Below are 24,785 nucleotides of genomic sequence, written 5' to 3'. Positions count from 1 at the left end.
ATATATATAAAAGTTATGACACTTTTATGAAATTTTGGTCAAAACCCCAAAATAATCGTTTTTTTTATTTTGTTTTGGCCTAACTAACATTCAAGATAAAACATTTTTCAAAAATATCAACTAGAACAAAAGTTACAGCACTTTTATATATGCGCCATATAAGGTAGCGTGACGTCAACTGCATATTAATATTGAGATAAACTTTTTTTGGAAAAAAATCAAAGTTTTTAAATCATATTTTGAACTTATCAGTCAGCGTGCAGGGGTCTAAAATTTATATTCTTGAATTAGTTTTGAAAATTATTAATATTTATAAAAGTTATGACACTTTTATTAAATTTTGGACAAAACCTAAAAATGAAAAATAATCATTTTATTTATTTCGTTTTGGCCTAACTAACATTCAAGATAAAACATTTTTCAAAAATATCAACTAGAACAAAAGTTACAGCACTTTTATATATGCGCCATATAAGGTAGCGTGACGTCATCTGCATATTAATATTGAGATAAACTTTTTTTGGAAAAAAATCAAAGTTTTTAAATCAAATTTTGAACTTGTCAGTAAACGCATAGTAGTCTAAAAACCATATTTCCAAAATATTTTTGAAAATTATTAATATATATAAAAGTTATGACAATTTTATTAAATTTTGGACAAAACCCGAAACTGAAAAATAAACGTTTTATTTGATTAGTTTTGGCCTTACTAACATTCACGATAAAACATTTTTCAAAAATATCAACTAAAACAAAAGTTACAGCACTTTTATATATGCGCCATATAAGGTAGCGTGACGTCATCTGCATATTAATATTGAGATAAACTTTTTTTGAAAAAAAATCAAAGTTTTTAAATCATATTTTGAACTTATCAGTTAGCGTGCAGGGGTCTAAAATTTATATTCTTGAAATAGTTTTGAAAATTATTAATATATATAAAAGTTATGACACTTTTATTAAATTTTGGACAAAACCTAAAAATGAAAAATAATCATTTTATTTATTTCGTTTTGGCCTAACTAACATTCAAGATAAAACATTTTTCAAAAATATCAACTAGAACAAAAGTTACAGCACTTTTATATATGCGCCATATAAGGTAGCGTGACGTCATCTGCATATTAATATTGAGATAAACTTTTTTTGAAAAAAAATCAAAGTTTTTAAATCATATTTTGAACTTATCAGTCAGCGTGCAGGGGTCTAAAATTTATATTCTTGAAATAGTTTTGAAAATTATTAATATATATAAAAGTTATGACACTTTTATTAAATTTTGGACAAAACCTAAAAATGAAAAATAATCATTTTATTTATTTCGTTTTGGCCTAACTAACATTCAAGATAAAACATTTTTCAAAAATATCAACTAGAACAAAAGTTACAGCACTTTTATATATGCGCCATATAAGGTAGCGTGACGTCATCTGCATATTAATATTGAGATAAACTTTTTTTGGAAAAAAATCAAAGTTTTTAAATCAAATTTTGAACTTGTCAGTAAACGCATAGTAGTCTAAAAACCATATTTCTAAAATATTTTTGAAAATTATTAATATATATATAAGTTATGACAATTTTATTAAATTTTGGACAAAACCCGAAACTGAAAAATAAACATTTTATTTGATTAGTTTTTGCCTTACTAACATTCAAGATAAAACATTTTTCAAAAATATCAACTAAAACAAAAGTTACAGCACTTTTATATATGCGCCATATAAGGTAGCGTGACGTCATCTGCATATTAATATTGAGATAAACTTTTTTTGGAAAAAAATCAAAGTTTTTAAATCATATTTTAAATTTATCAGTCAGCGTGCGGGGGTCTAAAATTTATATTCTTGAAATAGTTTTGAAAATTATTAATATATATAAAAGTTATGACACTTTTATTAAATTTTGGACAAAACCTAAAAATGAAAAATAATCATTTTATTTATTTCGTTTTGGCCTAACTAACATTCAAGATAAAACATTTTTCAAAAATATCAACTAAAACAAAAGTTACAGCACTTTTATATATGCGCCATATAAGGTAGCGTGACGTCATCTGCATATTAATATTGAGATAAACTTTTTTTGGAAAAAAATCAAAGTTTTTAAATCATATTTTGAACTTATCACTCAGCGTGCAAGGGTCTAAAGTTTATATTCTTGAAATAGTTTTGAAAATTATTAATATATATAAAAGTTATGACACTTTTATTAAATTTTGGACAAAACCTAAAAATGAAAAATAATCATTTTATTTATTTCGTTTTGGCCTAACAAACATTCAAGATAAAACATTTTTCAAAAATATCAACTAGAACAAAAGTTACAGCACTTTTATATTTGCGCCATATAAGGTAGCGTGACGTCATCTGCATATTAATATTGAGATAAACTTTTTTTGGAAAAAAATCAAAATTTTTAAATCATATTTTGAACTTATCAGTCAGCGTGCAGGGGTCTAAAATTTATATTCTTGAAAAAGTTTTGAAAATTATTAATATATATAAAAGTTATGACACTTTTATGAAATTTTGGTCAAAACCCGAAAATGAAAAATAATCATTTTTTTTATTTCGTTTTGGCCTAACTAACATTCAAGATAAAACATTTTTCAAAAATATCAACTAGAACAAAAGTTACAGCACTTTTATATATGCGCCATATAAGGTAGCGTGACGTCAACTGCATATTAATATTGAGATAAACTTTTTTTGGAAAAAAATCAAAATTTTTAAATCATATTTTGAACTTATCAGTCAGTGTGCAGGGGTCTAAAATTTATATTCTTGAAATAGTTTTGAAAATTATTAATATATATAAAAGTTATGACACTTTTATTAAATTTTGGACAAAACCTAAAAATGAAAAATAATCATTTTATTTATTTCGTTTTGGCCTAACTAACATTCAAGATAAAACATTTTTCAAAAATATCAACTAAAACAAAAGTTACAGCACTTTTATATATGCGCCATATAAGGTAGCGTGACGTCATCTGCATATTAATATTGAGATAAACTTTTTTTGGAAAAAAATCAAAGTTTTTAAATCAAATTTTGAACTTGTCATTAAACGCATAGTAGTCTAAAAACCATATTTCCAAAATATTTTTGAAAATTATTAATATATATAAAAGTTATGACAATTTTATTAAATTTTGGACAAAACCCGAAACTGAAAAATAAACATTTTATTTGATTAGTTTTTGCCTTACTAACATTCAAGATAAAACATTTTTCAAAAATATCAACTAAAACAAAAGTTACAGCACTTTTATATATGCGCCATATAAGGTAGCGTGACGTCATCTGCATATTAATATTGAGATAAACTTTTTTTGGAAAAAAATCAAAGTTTTTAAATCATATTTTAAATTTATCAGTCAGCGTGCGGGGGTCTAAAATTTATATTCTTGAAATAGTTTTGAAAATTATTAATATATATAAAATTTATGACACTTTTATTAAATTTTGGACAAAACCTAAAAATAAAAAATAATCATTTTATTTATTTCGTTTTGGCCTAACTAACATTCAAGATAAAACATTTTTCAAAAATATCAACTAAAACAAAAGTTACAGCACTTTTATATATGCGCCATATAAGGTAGCGTGACGTCATCTGCATATTAATATTGAGATAAACTTTTTTTGGAAAAAAATCAAAGTTTTTAAATCATATTTTGAACTTATCAGTCAGCGTGCAGGGGTCTAAAATTTATATTCTTGAAATAGTTTTGAAAATTATTAATATATATAAAAGTTATGACACTTTTATTAAATTTTGGACAAAACCTAAAAATGAAAAATAATCATTTTATTTATTTCGTTTTGGCCTAACAAACATTCAAGATAAAACATTTTTCAAAAATATCAACTAGAACAAAAGTTACAGCACTTTTATATATGCGTCATATAAGGTAGCGTGACGTCATCTGCTTATTATTATTGAGATAAATTTTTTTTCGAAAAAAAAACAATTTTTGAAATAAATTTTGGCAAGATCATTAAACGCGGGTCAAAGTTCTAAAGCATCGAATCCAGGTAAGATAAGATATTCAATTGAAATTATTAACAATTTAAAATGTATTAACCTATGAATTAATGTGTTTGCTAAAATGTTAACGTCAAAACTTTTTTGCGAACACATTAATGCATTAAAGAATTTGTTTCTGAAATAATAAACATATATCCTTAGATTGAACTGGATTCAAACCCTAGGCGTAAGATTACTGGTCTGACGCGTTAGCAAGTTAAGCCAGCGAAACGTATATCAAACGCAATCTTATTTAATAATATGTATTATACAACCATTGCAAAATTAAAAAAAAAAAATACTTTAACAAAACAATAAAGTAAAGTAAACATTTAAGGGCGTAATAATATAAATACAATTTCTGAGATGTTGGTCATTGCCTGAAGATGGTATAGCTCAATGGCAAACATTTTTTATGGTAACTTATCTTCTTACCTAAAATTAAAAAAAAGCATTATTATAAGGTAATTGCGATACGCATTATATAAAAGTGATGTAACTTTTGTTCTACTGGATATTTTTTACAATTATTTGATCTTGAATATTAGTTAGGTCAAATCAAATTGAATAAAATATTTATTTTTGATTTTCGGGTTTTGTGCAAAATTTAATAAAAGTATCATAACTTTTATATATATTAATTATTTTAAAAAATATTTTAAACATATGTTATTTTTTAGACTATTGCGCGTTTAACGATCTAGTCGAAATTTGATTTTAAAAATCGATTTTTTTGGAAAAATTTTTATCTCAATATTTATGAACTGATGACGTCATGCTACCTTATATGGCGCATATATAAAAGTGCTGTAACTTTTGTTTTAGTTGATATTTTTGAAAAATGTTTTATCTTGAATGTTAGTTAGGTCAAAACTAATCGAATAAAATATTTTGTTTTTAGTTTTAACTTTTATGCAAAATTTAAAAAAGTGTCATAACTTTTATATATATTAATAATTTAAAAAAAAATATTTTAGAGGTGTGTCGTTTAGAATCGAAACTAAAACAATTTATTTTAAAATCGATTTTTATTTTAAAATTGTGGACCCAATATTAATATACTGATGACGTCACGCTACTACGTAGGCCGCATATATGGAAGTGATGTAACTTTCGTTCTACTCAATATTTCAAAAAATGAATGTCGAAGTTGTAATAAATGTTATTAAACGACGCTGTAGTTGTAATAAATGTTATTAAACGACGCTGATTTTTTTAACTTTTGTTGTTTAATAAAAAATAAAATAAACTTTACTTACATTTAGTGGTTTCTCAAAAATATCACAAATTAGTTTTAAAACATTCTGTGCACATCTCCAATGCTGCATAATCCCCTTTCCACCATGCCCATAACAGTGGACCACAGCAGGATTCGAACCCGGTATCTCTGGTTTAATCATTTCTAATCTAGCTCCACCTTTACGGCAAGGTCTTACGCCCACTTTGGTACATCGGAAGTTCGAGTTTTTAATAGCGGAAAATATTGCTTCAGTTCGCCGCAAGATATCTGCTGTTTGTCGGGGGTCGACTTGACGGGTACGAACGTGATGTTGATTGCTGCAACCCAAAATAACTTTGTCGCCTTTTCTTAAAATTGTCGTTTGTCCCATGTTTGCGTCAAAAATTACGTCACCAACTTCGTCACAATGGGTTTCGATGTATTGACCTAGAAAAAAGAAATAAAATTAACGAAGCAACTAGCATTAAAATAAAAGTTGCTATAAATTTTTTTTTGGGCAAAAATTATAAAAAAAAGGATCATTTACCTCTTATAGGATAAACTAAATTATCTTCGGCAATAATTTCCGCTCCTAAACCTGCACAGTTAACTATGACGTCATAATCATGATTGATGACGTCATGAGGTGAAGTAAGTTTTTGTTTGAGAAATTTCACGTTAAGCGTACTTCTGCAAAGGTAAAAAAATAATGTTTTTGTATTTTTAAATTAAAAAAGTAGTTACCTTTTAATATAAATTAAATAAGTGTTTACCCGTTCTTCAATTAAAAAAGTGCAAACCTTTATTCGTAAAAAAAAAGTGTCTACCTTTCAGTCATGGCTAATAATTCCAATTTAATCCACTTAATGTACTTCGTTGCATCAATAATGAAAGTTTTATATGTAAACCAAGTGATGTCATCAGTGGTTACGCCACTACCAACTAAAATTTGTACGCCATGTGATGAGGTCGTTAAACCCATGTTCGTGATTTCATCGGTAGTGGCTTCACGAAAGCCTTTCACGGTTTCACGAAATACCAGTGAGTCTAAACATTTTATCAAATATTTAAATAAAAACTTAAAACAAATATTTTAATTTAAAAACTAATACAAAATATTTATCAATAAAATTTAATTACTTTACTTTCTAATTAATATTTTTTAAGAATAAAATTTTTTTTTAACCAATTTATTAAAAAATATTTTTACAAAAATTAAACCAAAAACCAAAAATTTACCGATTTTCTTATTTTCGATTAGGGAAAACCCCTTTACTTCGGTTATGCCCATTCCACGTGCCTGTTTCGGTTGATTGCGCATGACGTCATTAATGTATGACGCGGTTTGTTTGGTCCATTCTAATATTTGTGGGTTGTCATTTTGTGATATCTGGTATAAACCTATTATACCAAATCCATGATCGCTACTTTTGCTAAAAATATCATTAAAAAAAATTTAAAAATATTTGGTTACCAAAGGTTAGAACTAATAAACAAAATGTTTTAACAGTTTTAATAAGGTAACAAACTTTAAAAATACTAAACATCACGGAATGTTAAACAATAACATTTTGAATCCGTAGATATACATTTTCTAAACATTTAAGCTATAAAATATATTAAAATTAACTTAAAAAATTATATTTTCCAGCAAATCTATTAAGTTATATTTTTTACTAAAATTGTAACATGAATTTTTTTTATAACAAAATAACGAAAAGTGCAAACGTAAAAGGCATATTTAAAAACTGGTAGGGAATTTATAAAATGAAAAGGTTTGAAAGGGTTTAAAACAGTAACACAATTCCTCACATTCTAAATTACGAAATACACTTTTCGGTTACAACTCTTATTATATCACGTGAATATATAGTAAAGCATATATTTTTACCTTTCACTAAATTCTTCAAATGAATCGGCTATAATCGTAATATTGGAGTGTGGGAACTTTTGAGCGATGACGTAAGCGGAAGTGGCTCCCATTATGCCAAACCCAACAACACAAACCCGATGATGCTGTAATGGCATAATGACGTCATAAATATAGTTGATCTACCATAAAAATGTCTAAAAAAAACAAAAATTTTAAAATTATATATTTAAACTTACCAAATTAATTATGAAGACAATAACTTACAAATCCTTATTTTTATCTGATTTTTTCTAGCTAATACTATTAATTCACCTGTTTTAAAATTAAACTTACATATTTATTGGTTACTTTCAAATATCTCGAATTAAAAACTTAACAAATTATCACAAAACACAAACAGTTAAAACTGCCTAATTTTGCCAATTTTACTAGTTTTAAACCTAAATTCAAGATTTATTTCTACATATTTTAGTTGAAACATTTTTGCTTTCAACATGCAAAGTAAACAAATTACGTTGCTCTACTTTAAATATAGTTTATTTACAAAAACTTTAATGTCTTAAAGTCTCCAATGATATTCTAGAATCTTTTGTTTACTTTTTGACAACGTGTTTCTTATCTATGACGTCACAGTATGCTTCGGGATGCTGATTGCGCGATTAAGGCATTTTTGGAGTGAACAAAACAAATAAAAATATTTTTATTCAAGTTAAACACGATCTTTTTCTTTAATGTTTTACGATTGATAGTTAAGAGAATAATTTAAAAAAAATTTTTTTTTTCATGATACAAATTATTAATTACTACATTCCGTTCAATAAACGAAAATATTTCAAATTTTACGCCAAGAAATAAAAATAAACATTTTAAATATTACGCAAATTAATAACAAATTAAAAATATGTATCGATCCGTTGGTAATATATATGCAAAACAGTATAAAGAAAGTTATTTAAAAAAGCTAAGTTCTAATTAGTTTATTGATTCAGTATATTATATTGTTTGCTTACTACTTGAACCTTTCATACAATGTTGTTTAAATATGTACAGTGTTGTCACAACTACCATAGTTACCAACAAACAAAGCAATACAACTGAGTTTCTAAAGTTCAGATTCATATCAGTTTTAAAAATATTTTATTGATATTTTTATTTATTATAAATGAGAAAAAGTTTTTTTTTACAAAAAATATTTTTAACACTTTTGAGTTTATGTTGTCATTTTAACTTTTAAATTGAATAGAAATGCGTTTTATACAAGAAAACACTATAGTGTTAGTATTTTAAGAAAAATTTTAATATCAAAAAAGGGTTCTCTAAGCTTTATATTTTGCATGTATTAATTTATACTGCTTTTATAAATAAATATTGGGATTTATTTAATAGAAGTTTGCATTTTAGTCAAGTGTTTCTTACGTTGCTAGGCTAAACATTTGCTTTCTAGCTGACTTAGTTTATATTGCGATTGAAGACAAATATTACAACATGTTTGTTTTATATAAGATCAGTTTCAGATTTAAACTTTCAGTTTCGTCAAGTTATATTAACGAACACTTGTGACCAAAAATATAAATAAAAGAAACAAAAGTTAGAAACTTTAAACCAAATATTTAGATTAAAAACCAAAAATTAAAATGTGCAAACGAAAAATTTAGATTAGAAATCAAAGTAAAAAACTAATTAAGTAAATTGAATAAATAAAAAAGATATAGAACTATAGATAAACAGTTGGCTTGTTTTTAACAACAACAATTTTAATTTTCATTTAAAGATTATACTAACACTGTGTGACGTAATAGGTAGTGACGTCAAGCAATGGGGAACGGGGGTAAGAAAATAAAGTTAATTAAAAATTTATAAACGATTCAATTCAACCTTTTAAAGTCACAGATATTTTATTAACTTAAACAATTTTTTTTATTAATATAAATAATTTTTGAAAAACTTAAAAAAAAACAATATAATACCTTATTCCACATTTTTTATTTAAAAAATCCCGCATTACAATATTAAGTTGACGTTATTTTAGGGTGTAAAGAAATAGACCCGGAGATGATAACGCTGGAAGATTTAAAAAATTCCAAAAATGCTTTGAATAGTAAAACTACGCTAACTACTGAAGAACGGGTAACTTAAAATTAAAGCTTACCAATAATATGTGTAATGCTGTATTAATAATATGAAAACGATTTAAAACCTCAACTGTTAAGAACCTTTCAATATGTATAAATTATCAATAATAGTTAGTGGCAAAAATTGAAATACAACATTAAGAAATAAAATGAAAAAAATTTTGAAAAAAATTTACGCTATAGTGTTTACTTTTTTCACACAGGAAAATTATTTAAAAATGGTCAAAACTGCACTCAGTAGAATAGAAGTAAAGATATCATCCGAAAAAATCAAGGATGTCAAAATTGTAAACGAATATGCATCTTATTTCGCTTGTAACAGCCAAGATGTAAGAAGTTTGTAATATACAAATGGTTATATTCCATATTATATAAAGGGCTTTAAAAGGTTCTTTATAATAATTTGCCTGTATAATATTTTTAAAAGTTAAAAAAAAGAAAACAAAACAATGAATTTTAGATTTAATATAAATAAAAGTAATTTATAAAATTTTGTAAAAAACGCTAATTATACTGGAATATCCTTTCTTCCGTTAAAATTTTCATAAAATAGTAAGTTCTATTTTCACAAATTTTAACATATCTGTCATATTGCCCTAGCATTGCAACGGCTTAAGTTAAAAAATTTTACTCAACTTAACTTGTATAGAAAACTTGTAACTTAAGGTTTTCTAGCTAAGCTGTTCCTAGTTCAGAATAAAAAAGACGTTTTACGCAACCCTTAATTGCTTAAAGCCTATAAGGTCTTATTAAATTTCAACGATCTTCAATTATTTAAATAGTTTTACAATGTTTATCTTAAATAACTATCATAAATGAATTCGCTACAATTTAACTTGATTTTTGTTTTATTGTTTATTTCTAAGTGTGAGTTAACAACGATCAGCGTTCTTGTCCTGTCGCGAACTGGTATTACTAACTCCGATGTCTTTAAAAACTTAACCGTTCAACAACATCTTTCACAGGCAAGTTTCTTGTTAACTGTTTATTTCTATATACAAGTCCCTAACTTTTGTATATTTTTGTGTCTTTTTGCCGTTTTTTATCGTCTTTAACGCCTATTGATACAAATCTAGTCCCACAAAATGCTAAAATTTATCAAAAAATAATATTTTTTCTTTAAATTTCACAACAAAGTCTGTGCAAGAAGATACTTCAAACTTCTATAAGAGGAATGACGTTTTTAAAGGGATTGCTCGTGTTGTAACTGCTGACGACCAGGCTAGCGTGCATCTAGCTAACTCTGTAGTCCTTAAATCCATTTCAAATGCTGCAATCAAGACCGAATCAGGTTAGATTTTTAATATTCAAGTAAGTTTTTTGTTAATAATTATTAGCTGCTGTTTGATAAACACTTAAACATGTACATAGCCTTTAAACAGGTTACCTTTAGTTTAGTAAAATTACAGTAAACAAAGTATTAAAATTATTTTTTTAAGACGAGGAAAGTAAAAGTGCAAACGAAGCTCTATTTGCTTTGTCCTTGACTTCTGATAACAAAGAAACTTTGAAGAAAAATGAGGAAGAAATGAAAAACCTGGAAGCAGAAAGGTAAAGTACTTTAAAGTAACAACAAAATCAACATGTGCAAACTACAATCAAATTTAAGCCAATAGTTTCAAAATCCTTATAAGTTCATTCAACTAGTTTAAAATACTTCAAAGCTTGTTGAAATATGCGATTAGTCCCTTTCGGATTTTGAAATAACGCTTAAAACCATTAATCGAGTAACAAAAACATGTATTAAATAACCTATGTAAGATTTTGTTACATTAATATTACCCTTTAACACACTTGTTTTCAGCCAAACAGCGGGTAATGAGAATAAATTTAAGGCTCTTGTTCAAGGCAGAAAATGGAGAGTTGCTAGTGCGGTAAGGAAACTAATTTTTATTGCTTGAAAATTATAAAATAAACCAACATTTAAAAAGTTCAAAATTTCATAAAAAGTGATTTTTAATTTAATGTGATTTTTAATAAAATTAATTGATATATCAAAGCAAATTTTGTTTGGCAGACCTTTTTGACTTTAATTTTTAAATGTTTACATTTCAGGCCTTAAATTTTGCTCGACCTGCAGGCGTTACAGGGTCCCATATTGTTATAAGTTACGAGGAAAATGACTCAAAAGTTGCACACGAGGTAAATATGCTTAAATTACTATCTTGAGTAAGTTATTGCTTTCCAACTTTGTTTTCTAACAACATTTATTTTTAAGTTGTTTTTCTATAAACAATGTAAGTGGGGCTCATTTTACATTATTTTGCAAAAATTTAATGGTTTAGATCAAAACCCAATTGGAAAAAGGTGGTCAAAAGGTTTGGTTAAGTGTTGAAGACAGGATTGGTGACATATTACAGTGCACGGCAGATGCCGTCAGCCAAGCCACAGCAGTTATAATCCTTGTTTCGAGAAAGTACATCCAAGATATTTATTGCAAACTCACTGCCCAAGCTGCTGCAAAAAACAATCTTAAAATCATCCCTGTCAAAGTTGAGGCTGGGTATAATGCTACTGGTTGGCTAGGTAATTTGGTCATTTATTATGTTGTTTAAAGTCTAAAAATTAAAAAAAATTAAATAATTTTTAAGACGCTTTAGAGCTATCAAACGTTTACAAAAAAAACTATTTTTTTAGGTTTGATTATCAATGGCCTCGTTCAGTTCAAGTTCTTTTATCCAGATGCTGTAAAGATTGACTCCAAATTTATAAAATCTCTTTAAAGATTTGATTCAAAAAAATTATTTTAATTAATTTTTTTTTATGAATTAATTTTTATATTCAAGACAGTGTATATTGAAGTAATAATGTGTATATTGTAAAACAATGTATATTATAAAATGTGTTTTAGGTGACTTAAATTTGATTATATAGTTTACCATTTAAATCTATAAATTGCAAAATGGCTGTATATATTTTAGAAGTGCAATTTGTAGGTACAATATTTGCTAAAAATAATTAATTTTCGTGGTAAATTTAATATTAAAATGAGTTTCAATTTAATGTGTGAACATAATAATATATGTATATATATATTTTGATTGCTTTTGCCCTTGTATACCAATAAGACTGTGCATCTAAATGTAGAAATATTGAAATTGTTATCAATAACATTGTGTGTGAATTAAGTCCTTCTGATTAAAGGTTTTGGTTACACTGAAGATAATTTTTGTGAATAAAAATATTGTATTAATGAACCAGACCTCAACTTCTTAAACCGTTGAGTAAAGTTTTATTCGAGCGTAGGAACGTTAAAACGGTGACGTCATTATTCTTAACCCAACAACACAAACTCGTTAATGACGTAATTAATATATATTACTCAATGCAAATAAATTTATCAAATAAAACAATTTAAAGTTAACATCTTATCTTTAAAACTTATCAAGTTATAGTTAAAGCACGCTATATACTTCTTGAAAAAGTGAAGTAAAATATGTTAACGCTTGCTAGCAAATTTATAACAAGTCCAATTTAAATTAACATCAGACACCATTTAATTACAAAAACAAAGGTAAGCTTATATAAATTTATGACAAATTTAAGACTTTGATAAATTTTCTAAAGTTTCTTTTTGATATATATTTCTAAGGCAAATTTAATTTTAAATAAAACACTTGATATTAAAGTAATTAAACGATATTTTTTTTTAAATAACCTAATTTTTAAAATCGGTTTAATAAAAATAAAGGTTTCAAATATAATTCAAATACAAAAATAATAAAAAAAGGGATATCGATCCGTTGGTAATATATATGCAAATCCGTTTTCAAGAAATTTTTTAAAAAAGCTAAGTTCTAATTAGTTTATTGATTCAGTATATTAAATTGTTTGCTAACTACTTGAACCCATCATACAATGTTGTTTAAATATGTACATTGTTGTCACAACTACCATAGTTACCAAAAAAACAAAAAAATACAACTTACCATAGGCGTAAAGTTCAGATTAAAATTGGTTATAAAAAATTACACTTTGAAAGTTAAATTAGGCTTAATATGACTTAAAATTACATTTAATCCAGTAAAATAAATAATATTTGCCTTTATGTTATATAACATACACTTTAACTTGCTATGTTAAAAAAAAATATAAAAAGAAAATTTAAAGTCACCAATTTTAAAAAGTTAAAATTTTTATTATTTATTCTACAGCCTTATATTTTCTATATAAGTTTATACTGTTTACATAAACTTTAGAGTTTAGTAAATAAAAGTTTGCATTTTTGTTAAGTACTTTGCCGTTGGTAGTTTAAACACTTGCTCTTAAGTTTATTAACAAATATTACAACACACTTGTTTATATATAAAATCAGTTTCAATTTTAAAACTTCAATGTCTGTCAAGTTATATTAACGAAAAAGGCAAGCCAAAATTTTAGACAATTTTTACCAAAGAATTAATTCAAAAAATGTACTTGAATAAATAAAATAAGTAAATTAAAAGTAAAACCATAGATAAGAAGTTAATATTTGTAGTATCAACCACGATTTTTAGTTGTATTTTACAAATTATATTTAACACGTAGATATTTTGTGACGTAATAACTAGTGACGTAACTTCAGTTTAGTTTTATTTTGAAAATTGAACAAAAAGATGGGAAACGGGGGTAAGAAATGATTTTTATTTTAATGTTTACTTTTAAAATGTATAAAAATTAAATTAGTGTAAATATTGAATAAAAATTTTTGTAAAAAAATAAAAAATTAGTTTAAATTGTAATATAACAAAAATAATACCTAGTTAAAAATTTCGTAAATTTTGTATTTTTTTATTAAAACGTTTTTTTCTTGATTTTATATTTTTTATTTAAATACTCTAGCGAACAAAATGGCTATTGATTCGGGATTAGTTGCTCTGGAAAATTTGGCCAAAGCGAAAAATATTTTGGAAAGCGAAACTTCTTTAACCACCGAAGAACGGGTAAAGTTTAAAGTTTATTAAATAATTTGGTTGCAACTGTTAATAAACAAGTTCTAACTTAAGTTTAAAAGGCTACAAAATCATTTAAAAGTTGATTTTTCTAAACATTTTAAAAAAAATTTAAAAAAAATGCAAAAGTTTAAAAATTTACAAAATTTAACTTCAATTCAAAAAATAAATAATACAAATCAAATGAAATTATTTTACAACATTTTTACTATAATTTTTATTAACTTATATACCTAATTCTTGCCCCTTTTTCAGACAAATTTCGTGAATATCGCCAAACATTCACTCAGTATTGTTAATGCAAAGATCCAGTTAGGACAAATGACAGAAATCGAACTAGCAAGCGAATATGCGACCTACTTTGCTTGTAAAAGCCCTTGTCAAGAGGTGAGAAGTTTATAGTTAACAACAACCCAATACTTTAAAAGAACGACAAATATAAATAACTCTCGGATAGCATTCTTTTTTAGTTTTTAATAAACTTGTAAAATCCATTTTCACAAACATAAGTTCAATTTACATGCGCTGCATAATCTTTATGACTCAACAAATTTTTACAATTTCGTGTAGGCCAACGGCTCTTTGAAAATATATTTATATACTCTCACCCTATTATCCTGTACGCACTCTAATTGTATATATCCTTAAATAACCTTAAGGCTAGGGGAAATATTTAGCCTACTTTTGCAATATTCCCATTATTTTAACTATTAAATTCCATCTAAATTAGCTAAGCGTACTTGATCAAAAAAAACCTTCATGTTTAGGCCAATGCCTGAGTTACTAAAAGCCCAAAGCGTTCCAGTTAATTGAAACAACCTTAATTTAAACTACTACAGTTATGAAATAACTTTTGTAAATAAATAATTTTTGTAATTTACTACGTAATTTGTGAACTTATTTTTGTTAAACCCGCTTTAAAATTGTTTTTAAAGGTATCCCTAACAACAATTAGCGTTCTTGTCTTGTCGCAAACTGGTATTACTAACTCCGAGGTTTTTAAAAACCAAACCGTCCAACAACATCTTTCACAGGTAATTTTTATGAAATTGTTAAGTTATTAAACACAATAAAATGTTTTAAATTTAATAAGTTTTTTTGTACACTTATTGCCAATTTTCTAGCCGTTTGTTTAGGTAAAAAACTATTTTTTACGTTATTGTACGGTTAGTAACATATGTAAGGCTAACTTTACATATGTGTACCAAAGCTAATTAGTAAACAAAATTAACCCAAAACTTGGTAAAAGTACTAGAAAAAACAACACTATGATTTTTTTTAAATCCCATTTAGTCTTTACAAGAAGAAACATCGACTTTATACAACCAAGAAGACGTTGTTAGAGGGATTGCTCGTGTGGTAACTGCTGACGACCAGGCTAGCGTACATCTGGCAAACTCAGAAGTCCTTAAATCCATCTCCAATGTTGCTATTAAAACCGAATCAGGTTAGATTTTAATATTATTTGGGGGTTTTTAGTATTTATATTAGTATATCCATTTTAAAGTACACCTAAATAATGATTTTTTGTTCTTTTAGCCTTATAAGGTTATAGTTAGCAGGGTATTATAATGAAGTTTTTTTAGAGGAAAAAACAAGTGCTGATGAAGCCTTATTAGCCCTGTCTTTAACTTCTGATAACGATGAAACCTTGAAGAAAAATGAGGAAGAAATGAAAAAGTTGGAAGCAGAAAGGTAAAATTAAATTAAATACCTTATAACTATTTTTGCAATTTTGCAATTATTAAACAACCCCAAAAATACTAATATTTTAAACTTTGATAAACTTGCTTGTTAGCCAAACACAGGAAAATGAGGAAGATACAAGCAAAGCTCTTGTCCCAAAGAGAACCTGGAAAGATATTTCAAAAAGGGTAAAAAACAATACTTTAAAACATAAGTGTTTATTTACCTTAAATTGTGTTGCTGAATTTTAATTTTTTAAAACAAGCTTTAAATTTTTTTTGCATTGTTTTTTGTAGGGCATTAGTATCAAACTAAATATATATGTATATATAAACAGAATTTTAAAAATTTAATTAATTTTTTTACAAGCTAATTCTTAACCTATTAAAATTATTTATATTTAAGGCTGTAGTTGTGGCTCGAGCAGCGGGTTTTACTGGGTCCCAAGTTGTTATTAGTTACCACGATAATGACTCAAAAATCGCCCATGAGGTAAATATGTTTTAAAATATATGTTAATCATTCATACTTTGATTAAAAAAAAGATTTACAAAAGCTATGACCATATTTTTAAAGTAATTGTACTTTATCCGGCCTTGCTTTTAACCTTAATTGAAAGCAACTTTTTGTGCACTACTTTTTACAGAAATTAAACTGTTTAGATCAAAACCCAATTGCAGAACAGGGGTCTAAGAATTTGGTTAAGTGTTGAAGACAGGGAAGGGGACATAATGCAGTGCACGGCAAATGCCGTAGGCCAGGCCACGGCAGTTATAATCCTTGTTTCAAGAAAGTACATCCAGGATATTTACTGCAAATACACTGCTCAAGCTGCTGCAAGGAACAATCTGAAAATCATCCCTGTTAAAGTTGAGGCTGGGTATAATGCTACTGGTTGGCTAGGTAAACTAGTTTATTTTGTTTTGCGGAAAAATCAATTTTATTGAGTTAAAAAAAAAGTTTAATAAATGTGTTTTACTAGTATACTAAATAAGGTTTAAAAACAAGGAAAAATTAAGGCTTATTCTAATTAAGACTTCAATTTAAACTTTTAATTTTTTTTAGGTTTGATTATTCATGGTCTTGTTCAGTTCAAGTTCTTTTATCCAGATGCTGTAAAAATTGACTCGAAATTTATGAAATCTCTTTAAAGATTTGGTAACGAGAAACTAATTAATTTAGTAAATTTATTTTGGGTTTATTATTTAATGTTCTATACAATTTAATTTAATATATTGAAATAATTAGTTTTTAGATTGTTTGGTGAATTATTTTCAACTTTTGTCATTTTTAGCAGAATACATTTTTAAATTTATTTTTAATTCTTAAAAAAAATCTGTCGAAACAAACAAGAAAATTTCATTAACAACCCATTTTTAAAAAAGTGGGGTTAAAATTTCAAGTTATTTGTCAATATTAACAAAGAGTTAATTAACATCACAGACTTTTAAATTCTCTTTTATTTACTTGTATCTTGGCAACTAAAATAATATTTCTGATACAACAACTTGTGCATTATTTAATTAAGATAAGGTTGCTACCAATTTATTTGCTAATATTAAATAACTACATTGGTAGAATAAACATTTAAATAACTTTAACTTTGTGTGTGTGATTATAATCTCTTGTGTATATATATTTTGATTACTTTTACCTTTGTATACCAAGACTGTGTATTAAAATGTAGAAATATTGGAATTGTTTTCAATATTATAGAGTCCTACAAATTACTATGTCAATTTTGTTTTATTGCAATTTTTTGTGTTAAATTTTTTTGGTTTCTAGGGTGGTACTTTTTAGTGTGTATATAATTTTGAAAATAAAAGTTAAAAATTATTGTTACACCAATATAAATTAGTTTTAACCCAAGCTTTTTAAATTTAAAATTTTATTTTGGATTTAAAAATCAAAATAAGACACAAAATATTTAACACTCAATATGACAACTTATGTACATTCTATATAGAGGCAACAAAAATAATTAAAAACCAAGTGATTTAAACGATTTGTAATGTTTAAAATAGATTATTTAACATAATTATTCTTTTAAAAAAGTATGACTCAACAATATATAAAGCATTAAAAAATAGTTTTACAAATATATAGAAGAGATTTGTATACAAACGCAATAAACTTAACAAAATTGCTCTTAATTGCAAAATTGCTCTTAATTGATTAGTGCAAATATTAATAATAATAACTACATCTAATTGTAACTTGAACTTTGTTTATTCCACATAAATTGACGTAAGTATTTAAGTTTTTTAGATACTCAATTATAAAGGTTTTACTGGTGCAAAAATGTAACCTTTTTAAAGTTAAAATGTTTATTTAAATCTTATTTTAAAGAGTTTCAAAACTTAGATACATTTAAATTTAAACACTTCTTGATTTTATTTTTTTGTTAAAATTAAAATTTCATTCAGTAGAAGTCAAAGAAAATTTTAATTTTTTTCGAAAGTTCACCATTACATTTTATATACAAAGTAAGGCACTTTTGCAGCTTATTAAAGTAATACTGCATACATGTTAACTATAGTCAGAATATTCATTTTATTTAAAAGCATTTCTTTAAAAATTTGAGGCTAGGTAATATATGGATATTGCAGTTTTTATTATAAAAATAGGACTGCATTTAAAATGTACCTATTTTAAATTTAAAACAAGATACCAAAAAAAACAGGGCTAATGTTTTACTATTTTTAAACAAATGTGTTAATGTAAAAAAAAATATCGGTAAATTTTTCACCTATATTGTTTTTTTAGAAATACAGTGTAAATTAAATTGGTCTTGACACTGTTAAGATATTGGATTGAATAAAATGTTAAAATTGTTTTTTCACAGACAGACAAAAAAATAAAAAATAAGTTTTCTCATAGAAAAATAGTTCAGAATTTAATTCTTAAACGTTGTTCTGGCTTTTAAGTAAACATTGCTATTATACATTCTAATGTAGCCCCCTAGGGACAATCCCTAATAACAGCCCCAAAAGAGGTACAATTTTTGAAAAACAGCCCCTTAATAAAATTACAAAAAAACAGCCCCAATAAAAGTACCTTTCTCAAAAAATGGCCCCAATAAAAGAACCTTTTCCGAGAAATGGCCCCAATAAAAGTACCTTTCTCGAGAAATGGCCCCAATAAAAGTCCCTTTTTTAAGAAACAGTCCCTTAATAAAAGTACCTTTCTCGATAAATAGCCCCAATAAAAGTACCTTTCTCAAGAAATGGCCGCAATAAAAGTACCCTTCTCGAGAAATGGCCCCAATAAAAGTACCTTTCTCGAGAAATGGCCCCAATAAAAGTACCTTTCTTGAGAAATGGCCCCAATAAAAGTACCTTTCTCGATAAAAGGCCCCAATAAAAGTACCTTTTTCAAGAAATGGACCCAATAGAAATTGAGGCTTTTATGGAGATGGTTACCACTGACGAAAACTTGAAAATAGCCCTTAGATAGCTAAGTTAAAGTAATGGTCAGAGAGAATTTAGTAGAAATTTATGTATAAATAGATGGAGGATTAAAGTCTGAAATATTTTCAAACAATTAAAATGTTACCAAAAATTGATACCAATATATTTGCTCATACCTACAAACTAATACAAACTTGATGATTTTACGCTTTCCCTTTAGATAATTGCGATATTTTTTTTAGTAGTTCTTGGTTTTTAAGTCTGTAATTCTCAATATTTTTAAGAAATTCTTCTTCTTGAGATTTTATTTTTGCTTGGAGAGCTCGAACCTCGGTTAAATGTTCAACTTTGAGCATGGAAATCTGTAAAAAATTTTAAATTTTAACAAAACTCTCAAATAATAAAATCACAAGTTATTCAATCATAAAAATTGCCACATTTTTTACCAATTAAAACTAACTGTGTTTTTTTTGTATATATTTTTATCCTTGATGAGGAAAGGTCGATATAATTGCCCGATAATTATGCTGCTGATTAAAAGCTGGCTTAGCAGAAGTTCATACCGTTTATAGCGCCTTACTCAAGGGCGCTACAGCATGAGCTCAGTGGGGATTGAACCGACGCCCTTATGTGTGGTGTAGCAAGTGTTCTTACCACTATACCACATTGCCAGCCAATTCAATATAATATTAACTTGTATATAAAATACTATAAATGTAAAAAAGTAATTAATATTATATTGTCAAAAAAAGTACAAGAAAAGCTTGATGTAAATAGGAATTTACTTGTTTTTCTTTATCTATTAAAACTTGATCTTTTTTGTTCGATTGTTTTTTTAAACTATTTATTTCTTCCCTCAGTTTCGTAACAATCACTATATTGTTGTCATTCACAGCAGGTAATAAACCTAAACAAAACACAATAAAAATAAAACAAAAGTTTATATTTTTTAAAAACAAATTTTTAAGATCAGTTCGCTTTGGAATATACCATAGCTGTTAATTGTATTGTTTGTTTGGTAAAAATAATAGTATAACATATTCAAATTGGATTATTAACAGGTCTAAAACACAAAATAATGAATTGGCAAAGGCAAACTAAGCTCTAAATAGGAAGAATGTAAAGCCCTTCCACACCAAAAATATAACAAAATTTATTAAAATGATCACTTAAAAAATAGAGCTATAGTGCTCTTAGTTAGACTGTGTCAACTGTGAAGCATAATCAGCAGTCAAAATTACAGGATATATTAATTAACAACAAAAATTCTTTTTCTCACTTATATTGTCCATAATATTGCCTCCATTTCTTCTTGATCCATGTTTGTTAAAAGTTGGTGTACCTTCATTATCTGATCTAACTTCCGTGTTCGATCCAACATTTCTATGGAAAGCAAATATAAAATAATTACAAATTAAACAACTTTTTTAAAGTCAAATTTATGCAAATACATTAAACTTCTATTTATAACAATATTTATGGTGGAACAAAAACTTGATTTTTATTTAACTCTTGGATATTTAAAAGTAAAAAAAACTAACATATTTCATAAAATTTAAAGTAAAGGAATTAGTAATCCATTTAGAAACTAAAAAGAAAACATTAAATAACTTTTGGATGACACTTTATGTGTCTTACAAAACTTCTTATTTTTACAGTTCTTTAAAAAATATATTGTTATAGCATAACTCTGTTTTTAACATATGTTTTATAGGTTTTTACATTTTATGACTTTAACAGCTCTTAACATTTTTAAAGACTGTAATGTACACGTAATGTTTGGTTTTAATTTACCTAGTAGGAGTACTGGCTGCACTGCTATGATCAGAAGTTGGCGTACGATCTTTCATTTTATTCCAAAGATGAGAAATTCTTTTATCCAAATCTTTGTTTGCTATCTTCTTTTTTTGGTTGTTTATTTGAGCTTGCTTGCGTAACTGATTGGGTTACATTTTAAGTTTTAAAATAATTTTTTGGATACAAATGACTTAAAATAAACCAATATAGCAATGAGCAAAAATTAACAAATATATTAACCATTTTTTTACATTTATTTACAACCTTTACATTATAGTATTTTTTGTTGTAGTTTTTTGGGACTAATTTTTTATTTAAATTTTTGTTTAAAAAAACAATTTTAAACTCAACATTTTTTTTATCTTTTCCTTCTGAATTTGTTTCCAATTTTGAGTTTGAAGCCCGATAATCTTTATCCTCGCCAAATAATTCCTTCCACACGAGGTCAGGACTCCCACCCTTGGGGCTTTTTTGCTGGGGGGAATTATTGGAGCTGCGAGGTTTCTGTTTATAATATTATAAAAATAAATTTTTAAAAAAGTTCCATTTGTAAATATTATTGTAAAAAAGTTTAGTTAAGTCGTTTTAAAAAATCGTTTTTAACCAAAATAGAAAAAACAAATTTTTACCTTTGCATTTTCATTTAAGTTTAAGTTTTCCGATTTTCTCTTTAATAAAGTTTGATCTTTTTGCTTTAAAACATAACACACCCAACATAAAACTAAACCCCCAATCTAGAAAAATAACAATAATAAAGTTAAGTCGTAATTTTGTTAAAAAAAAAGTTTAAAACACTATTTTTTTAACAAACTCTAAATAAAAAAAGACAAAACAATTTGGAGATATTACTAAAAAAACAAAAAAAACATAGTTTAGATTGATACTATAAGTAAATTAACAATTATCAAAATGAATTTCTAAAAGAGTCTAACCCGTGCTTTTTTATGATCAAATGCAGCTTTAAGGTCACAGTTCTGGCAGTTTACAGGAGCTCCGTACTTCTTCTGACTACTTGAACATCTTTGACATTTTGAACCAATGAATGCTGATTGTAGGGTGCAGTATACACAGACATTTGGCTGCAAAAAATCAAAATATTTTGTTGAGAATTGGCATGTTTATTTTTAAGATATAACCCTATAGAAAGAAATCAATTTTGTAAAAAAATATATGTTTCAATTTTGTGTTCGATTTTTTGTTCCATTAGCATATTTAAAAATACGCTCAGTTTTAAAACAGATTTTTTAAAAAGATTTTAAAAGGCAAAATTTCCAGTCCAATGTGCAGCAATAAAAATAAATTTGTTATGTTTATTAAACAATATCCTAGCCTTCTAATAATAGGTCGGGCATATAATTACCTATTCCCACTTAAAAACATTCAGTTTTGCTAAAGTGTATATCGGCCTATCTAATGTAGTTTAAATAAGGTTTAGCAAAAGTGGAAAATGAATAAAAATCTTAATTTTTTTTTGTTACCTCTCCATATTGTTTTAAATTCTTGTGGCATCTTTCGCAAACATTTCCATCAAACTTAACTTTATCTTTCATATTTGTTTGACAGAATTTACAGTGAGAAGTTTTGTCCTTTTTCTTTGATTTTTTCTCTGTTTTTGTTGGCTCCAAGTTCACACAACCCTAAAAATAAAAAAAACATAAATTCAACTGAAATGTATTTATACCCGCAGTGGTGTAGTGGTTACAAAACTTGTCTTTACTACATAAAGTCCTGGGTTTGATTCCTACTGCTCTGATGCTGTAGTGCCTTTGAGTAAAGCAATAAAAACGATGTAAACTTCCGCTAAACCAACACTTATTCAGCAGTTAAATTATTGGGCAATTATAATGTATAATATTCCAAAATGGAACTGGGTCAGTGTAACTGATGTTACTCTATGTTTAAGTCGTGAAGTCAACTTTTCAACATCGAGGATAAAAAAAATATAAAAAAAACAAAAATGTATAAGTTACCTTGCATAATTGTTTTTCTTCAGATAGTTCATCAAATTGAAACCACTGCATACAGTTAGTGCAGGCATACTGCGCCATTTGAATTTATTTTTCCCTTTGGTTTTAATAAAAATTAGTAAAATAGTTCAACAAATAAAAAATTTATGTTATCTGAAATATAAAATTGCTAAAGGTCAGCTGAAATAAATTTCTAGTTACAAACCTACTGAAATAACAACTGACAGCCTGGTGGTATGGTTAGAACACTTGTTTTTACTACAGGAGGTCCTGGGTTCGAACCCCACTGCTTTCATGATTTAGTGCCTACTATGCTATTTACAGTATAAACTTCTGCTAAGTCAAAAATTAATCAGTTTTTTATTATCACTTATCAAGTTTTTAATTATCACATTACATTATTAGAATATCCTAAACTGCCAAAGTTAACTTTAGAGTGAGTCATGGGTCAGGTAATCAATTGTTTTTCTATGTGCAAGTTGTAAAGTCGAACTTTCCAATTTGAGAATAAAAAAAGAGAAAAATAACGGTATTAAAAAATAAAGGTTTTAATTACTTATTTCCTTATACAAAATTTCGTTAACTAAACATTACCCTTGCCTTTTAAATAATAAAGTTGGGTAGAGTTTATAATTTTTAATTACTTGTATTTACTATTGCTGAATGTTTTCACTATGGGACTGCTAATTCGATTTTTTACTACTAAACAACGACAAAATATTTATTTACCATTTGACGGTGAAAACAAAAACATTGGTTTCCGGTGCTGTTCGGGCGCACTTTAAAGTTATCGGTACCACTTTAAAGCTCCGGGTGGTGATTTTAAATTAAAGAATGCATTTAATTATTAAACATATATACTAAAATATAATGTTATTTGTTGTCATCAGTTTTTATTAATAACAACCCACCAAACCTAAAACAAGCCAGATTTCAAGAAAATAAATAAAGTTTTTCTGTAAGAGGCCACGGGTTAGATTCCCACTACCTTAACAGCCTTTAGGTTTTTTTTTTATATAAATCTTTATTCTTGATGTGGAAAGTCGACTTTACGACCTAAACATAGAGTAACATCAGTTATCTCGACCCAGTCTCTAGTTGCCTGTGGCAGTTTGGGATATTATAAATTATAATTGCCCAATAATTATGCTGCTGATTAAGTGCTGACTCAGGAGTTCATACGGTTCATAGCGCCTTACTCAAGGGTGCTACAGCATGAGATCAGTGGGGATTGAACCCGCGTTCTTATGTGTGGTGTAGAAAGTGTTCTTACCACTACACCATGCTGCCGTTTTTTACCCAAATTCTAGTGGGACTTTTTAGAGATATCCCTTCATTCTATGGAAGATTCTTAAACAATTCTAAATTTGTTCAAAAAATACTTAACAATCTAAAGATATTTTAGGGTTTTTGTTTATTTTTGCGACAAAATTTGTTATCTCTTTAAAATTTACTAAATCACAATGCATAGCAACCAATCTCGTGACGTCATTAACACGTAAAGAAATACAAAACATGACGTCATTACAATCATAGGCATAGAAAAAAGAAAATTAAAAAATCAAAAAATGACAAACTTTAGTTTATGCCATTTTTTTACACATTAAAAAGTTGCTAATATACATTTTTTATATTTCTAGTAATAGTTTTAAATAATAAAATCAATTGCATTTAATGTATTATTACTTAATTTAAAAACTTACATTAATAAGTTTAGGGTATAGAGATTTAGTTT

The 24,785-nt window shown here is 26.5% G+C and overlaps 2 protein-coding genes across 2 annotated transcripts; both read right to left on the bottom strand.

Moving 5' to 3' along the window:
* Window positions 1-4,458: 4,458 nt before the first annotated feature.
* On the bottom strand, window positions 4,459-7,237 carry LOC145742292 (D-aspartate oxidase-like). The gene is made up of 6 exons (XM_082560078.1): window positions 7,146-7,237; window positions 6,494-6,687; window positions 6,082-6,301; window positions 6,028-6,032; window positions 5,295-5,701; window positions 4,459-4,470 (listed from the first exon to the last, which is right to left on the bottom strand). The coding sequence occupies exons 1-6, from the start codon at window positions 7,235-7,237 to the stop codon at window positions 4,459-4,461; spliced, it is 930 nt and encodes a 309-aa protein (XP_082416204.1).
* A 10,934-nt stretch (window positions 7,238-18,171) lies between these two features.
* Window positions 18,172-23,198, bottom strand: LOC145759155 (protein FAM76A-like). The gene is made up of 9 exons (XM_082572917.1): window positions 23,054-23,198; window positions 22,562-22,720; window positions 22,016-22,162; window positions 21,713-21,817; window positions 21,435-21,587; window positions 21,081-21,223; window positions 20,566-20,669; window positions 20,072-20,193; window positions 18,172-19,648 (listed from the first exon to the last, which is right to left on the bottom strand). Exons 1-9 carry the CDS (start codon window positions 23,129-23,131, stop codon window positions 19,490-19,492), a joined length of 1,170 nt encoding a protein of 389 aa, XP_082429043.1. The 5' UTR covers window positions 23,132-23,198; the 3' UTR covers window positions 18,172-19,489.
* Between the last annotated feature and the right edge of the window lie 1,587 nt (window positions 23,199-24,785).

This window comes from Corella eumyota, chromosome 1, assembly GCF_963082875.1.
Source record: "Corella eumyota chromosome 1, kaCorEumy4.1, whole genome shotgun sequence".
NCBI classification, from domain to species: domain Eukaryota; kingdom Metazoa; phylum Chordata; class Ascidiacea; order Phlebobranchia; family Corellidae; genus Corella; species Corella eumyota.
This window is presented reverse-complemented; position numbering and strand designations above follow the sequence as displayed.